The 5,590-nt window shown below is 40.2% G+C and overlaps 1 protein-coding gene across 1 annotated transcript; it reads left to right on the top strand.

Annotated features, from left to right (window-relative positions):
• Nucleotides 1-3,878: 3,878 nt before the first annotated feature.
• On the top strand, nucleotides 3,879-4,850 carry LOC133792395 (uncharacterized). Its single transcript, XM_062230297.1, has one exon. It carries the CDS (start codon nucleotides 3,879-3,881, stop codon nucleotides 4,848-4,850), a length of 972 nt encoding a protein of 323 aa, XP_062086281.1.
• Nucleotides 4,851-5,590: the final 740 nt, after the last annotated feature.

The following is a 5,590-nucleotide window of genomic DNA, read 5'->3' on the forward strand; positions in this document are numbered from 1 at the left end:
TGTAAGGCCGGAGCATAACCATACATACTGTACTTGGACTCTTGTTGCACCTTGGCATCCTTCTTGGCATCATAGTTGGCATTTTGCTTCACCATGTCCTTCTTACAAGAATGCAATAGCCTCCTATAAGAGTACTTCCCCCATGGATAGCTGAAGAAGTACTCTACATTCTCAACAATTTTTAGAATATCTCGCCAAATGTGCAACTTGCCCTCAATGACATTCAGAACCCCCTCAACAAACAGACATAGACCAAGCTTGTACACATCTTCCACAACCGTACAAGTCTTGAAATCATGGTCCACCTGTGAGAGCTTTACTTTCTCAGCATCATTGAAATACTCCTTTATCAACCGGTCGCTGAGATTACGCCCTTCCAACTCTTCTGGTGACGGGAAGGTACTGAAATCCAACCCCGTCACCAGGGCAAACTCTCCCATGCTGAATCTACAAGACTTCGACCCCAAGAAAAAATGCACCTCATCTTCGTTGTTGCTGGCGATTTTCCTTAGCAACAGTTGATGCACCAAGACTCCGGAGAAATTAAACTCCGAAGCCAAAAAGAACTGCTTGAAAGGGGATTCCTTAGCCCTTTCAAGCAGCCCGAGCTCCAAAAACCTGGTCTTAATGTGATTTAAAGTACTACTACCCCGATATGTCACTCGACCAGGAAAGTGATCACTGAACGGAACAAGAAACTTAGGCATCTGCAACAACACATGAAAAAAAAATTTGGTAAGAAAACAAAATGTTAAACATAATCAGGAAAAAATTCAAAATAATTTCATCAAAAAACTGAAATAAGCTGTCATCGAGCTATAATCGAGCTGAAACATACACTATCGAGCCAATGTCGAGCCTATCAAGCTAAGCAAAATATGTCTACATAAATAATCATCGAGTCTATTATCGAATCATTATCGAACCTGTCGAGCCCTATTTATTAATACCACAGATCCATCGAGCCTACTATCGAACCTATCGAGCCTTTTTAACCTAATACCACAGATCCATCGAGCTCTTATCGATCCACCATCGAACCATTCAAACTACCCTATCGAGCCCACTATCGAACCATAATCGAGCCTATCGAGCTAGTTTTCATATATTACCCATGGATAACATCGAGCTTCTATCGAACCTTATCGAACCTATCAAGCCCTTTTAACCTAATACCACATATCCATCGAGCTATTATCGATCCACCATCGAACCATTCATACAACCCTATCGAGCCTACTATCGAACCATAATTGAGCCTATTGAGCTAGTTTCATAAATTACCATGGATAACATCGAGCTTCTATCGAACCTATCGAGCTACTGGTTCGAACCCAGAAAAAACCATCGAGCAACCCAGACCAAAGAACTACCATACCCATTCCACACCACCAGATTCAAAAGAATCAAAACAACAAAAATATCACGAGGGTTCAAGAATATACCATAATGAGAAATGGGTTCGATTGATGGGTTCGACGACGTGGGTTTCGAGCTTCTTTGTCGCCGTTGGCTCGATGGGTTTGACAGCCGATGTCGGAGAAGATAAAATAGAGCCTGAGATCGACGGTTTCCTTCGTTTTTGGGGGTTTTGGGGTTTCCTTCGGATTGTGTTTGGGAAAAAATGAGAGAATTTCTGCGGTTTGGGTTTGGGAAAAAATGAGAGAGGTTTCGGGATTGAGAGACTGAGAGAGTTTGTGTGGGAAAAAATTTGAGTGGAAAAAAAATGAGAGAGGTATTTTTGGTACTTCTTGAAAGTTTAGTACTAATTTGAAAAGTTTATTAGTGCTGGTATTATTTAGTAATTATACCCACTATTATGCATAAATAGTGAAATTTACCTTAGAAGAATATAAACCAAGAAATCATATTTAGGGCTTTGAAATCACCTTTAAAATAAATACAAAAATAAATAAATAAAAACTAAATTTATTAAAAGAAAAAAAGTAGAAGAGAAACTCTCTAAGAGTGTAGAGTTCTTTTACAAATAGAGAATAGTTTTACAATTTTTGAAATTACTAAAATAAAATATAAATTAGAAATTTAAATAATAATTCCCTTTAAAAAAACCAAATTTAAATAATAATTAAAAACTAATTAATTTAATTTTGTCGTTTGATATATGATATATCTATTCTATTCTTCTAGCGTAGAAAAAACAAATTTATTGTAAAAATTGGAATTTAAATCTTGAATTTCGTACACAATAACTGAAAAAAAATCCCTTAGACGCGCGTGTGGAGAACACTTGCTCTCTTATTGGTATGTGACTCACTTATGAGTGAAGAGAGTGAGCAAAGCTTGTTATGAGTCAAAGTGGGACCCACACGCTTTTGACCATGTTGCTGATAAAGCTCCCCCTAGCCACGTGTGAATAGCACTCTCTACCTTATTGGTCTGTGCATTACACATACTTGAAGAGAGACTGAAAAAACAAGTCAATGCGGGGCCCACATGCTGAAAAGATGATGCAGGTGGTGACACTTGGCACAAGCACATGGATCAGCTCAGCTTGGCTTGGCGGCTCCAGCTAATAGGTCGGCTCAAAAATGGCTTACACGGCTCAAGCTCTTCCATTTTGGGCTGGGCTTATTTCTCTTGCTTTGGGCCTTTTTTCTCTAGCATTTCACCAAGTTTTTCCTTCTACAAAAATAACGGGAAAAGTTGAGAACTAACTATTTTTAAGAGTAGTTAACTAAAATTAGACACTAAATATATTTAGTTGAACTTTACCCATTATTATCATGAGATTTCTCAAATTACTCTTATTTGAGCACATGATTCTAAGTGTTGTTCTAATGTGTATTATATGTGTCATATTATAGTTAAATTGGAAATACATTCTAATTGTAATAATGTGTTTAAGGAGAAAAACAAACATGTAATTGAAGGGGTATAATGGGTACATCAATTGAAAATTTGGGTATTAAAATAAAAGTTAAAAATAGTGGGTAAAAATTAAAGTGGATTATTTAAAATGGGTACAGGATCTAATTTCCACAAAAATAACACATTTATTTTCCAAACAAAATAAACCAAATTAAAAATAAGTATTTGCAAACTAAAAATATATCAATTAAATCTATAAAAATATTAATTTATACCCATTTTTTAATGGTAATAAAAGTATATTTTAACTCTTAAAAATCTCTTTAGCCCCAAAATCATAAAATACCAAAAACAAAATTAAAAACTTTAAAATAACTAAAAACTAACAATTTCTAAGCCCAAGGAAATTAAGAAAATACAATTAAAATTTCACTTATCAACAAGGTGTCAGACGACGCGCGGTGCAAAGTTTTCCCAGCCACTCTAGTCGGAGTCGTGAAGCAATGGTTTTGGAAGTACCATCCCATATTAATTACCTCTTGGGAACAACTCACTCAAGACTTTTACCAGGAATTCTATGCCTCACGTGTCCACCCTCATGAAGCTTACCACCTTGTCAATTTGAAGCAAGGTGAGAAGGAGACTTTGAAAGACCACATCATGAGGTTCCAAGAGGAATCCGCTCCTACTAAGACAGTTGGCGACGAGGGGCTGCTAATAGCAATTATGGCAGGCATCAGAGTCCAAAGCCCTCTATGGAACAGTTTGACCAAGAAGTCAGTCGACTCAATGTGTGATTTCTTGGACCGTGTTGACAAGTTCATCAAATTGAACGAGGCGGTGAAGAATGTAGATACAGTGAGGGTTGACAACCATGGTCGAAAGAGTGGCGAAGACCATAAAGGTGGCGAGAAGAATGGCAATGGGAAAAGGGTGAGCAATTATCAGGTGTCTCACAAGCAGAGGCATGATTACAATAAGCGCAAGCAATAGGGGAGACAACTTGCGTACGAGCCATGCTTTACCAACTACACCGCCTTGACTCGTACATGCAAAAAATCTTCATAGCGATCGAAAACCAAGTGCCCTACAAGAAACCAATCCTTATAACGAAAGATCCAAACAGATGTGACCACACCAAGTACTGTCGCTACCACAAGGACCATGGTCATGAGACTAACGAATATCATCAACTTAAGGATGGGATAGAATATCTAGTCAAGATGGGGCACATGATTCGTTACGTCAATCATCGCGAAGATCAGAACGACAATCAAAATGATGGGAGGCAGAGACAACAATCACCACCTAATCGACCACAGTCGCCAGCCTACATAAGCGAGGTACCATATGTGATTGCTATTGTGGTCACGATTTGTGGAGGAACACACTTCATCGGTGAAAATAGCAAGTGCCGGGAAAGATATGCACGAGAGTTGTGCCATCAAACATATGAGGTGATGATAGATGAAGAGAGACCAAATAAGGTCTCGCGCATGGAAGACCAAGACATCGCTTTCACCAGCGAGGACTCGATATACGTTACTTACCCGCATAATGACCCCATGGTCATAGAAGCTCAGATCGCCATTCTAAATGTGTTAAGAGTGTTGGTTGACAATGACAGTTCCATCAACATCTTGTATAAGTCATGCTTAGACAAAATGAATCTGTCTGTTCGGGACCTCGCGCCGTGCTCAACGACAATTTATGGGTTCAATGGCGAGGGCTTGGACCCCATCAGATCCATCAAATTCCCAGTGACTTTAGGCGATCCCCTTCGAAGGGAGAATTGCATGGCAATGTTCTTGGTCGTCAATTGCATGTCAGTGTATAATGTCATGCTGGGGCAACCCGTGCTTATTGATCTGCGAGCTATAACGTCGATTTGGCACCTCACCATCAAGTTCCCCACGGGCAAAGGTATCAGTTGCATAAGAGGAAACCAGCGAGAGGCGCGAGAATGTTACAACGTGTCAATCAACAAAGCTAAGAAAGGAAGGTTGCTAGCGCAAAAATGATCTTCGATGACCAAGTCTCCCAATGCATCAAGGAGTTGTTCAACAAAGAAATCGTCTTTATGATAGAGAAAAATCCAAATGGAGAGTCCACGATTGGCGAGGCCATAATAGGCGAGGCCCTAGTGGGCGAGGCCACGATAAGTGATGTCAAGGGAGGCGAGGCCCTGAATGGCGAGGTCACCATTGGCGATGCCATTGACAATGGTGCCATCGTTGGTGATCCGAATCTTAGTGTCTTATGAAATGAGTCCCAAAGCGGGGAGGAGTTGGATCCTTGCTTTGGGGATGATGAAATACTGGTCAGACCAGTCGAAGAGCTCGAGGTAATAGAGTTGAAAGATGGTGACCCCACTTAGAAGGTGAGGAGCGAGAAGAAACTGAACGACGATGTGAAGGCTGAATTGATCGATTTATTGCGAAAAAATCAAGACGTCTTCACATAGTCCCACAACGACATGGTAGGCATAAGCCCACCAGTCATAAGCCATGTCCTGAACATAGATTCGAAGGCTCCCCCAATTCTCCAGAAAAGATGGTCACTGGATGCCAAGAGGTACGAGGCGCTGAAGGCAGAAGTGAAGATTCTGGAAGAAAATGGTTTCATCCAAGAAGCCTTCTACCTCCTATGGGTCGCGAATCCGGTGCTTGTGCGTAAACCAAATGGAACTTGGAGATTATGCATTGACTTCAGCAACCTCAACAAGGCATGCTCCAAAGACTGTTTTTCACTCCCTCGAATT

This window comes from Humulus lupulus, chromosome 7 (genome assembly GCF_963169125.1).
Source record: "Humulus lupulus chromosome 7, drHumLupu1.1, whole genome shotgun sequence".
Lineage (NCBI taxonomy): Eukaryota > Viridiplantae > Streptophyta > Magnoliopsida > Rosales > Cannabaceae > Humulus > Humulus lupulus.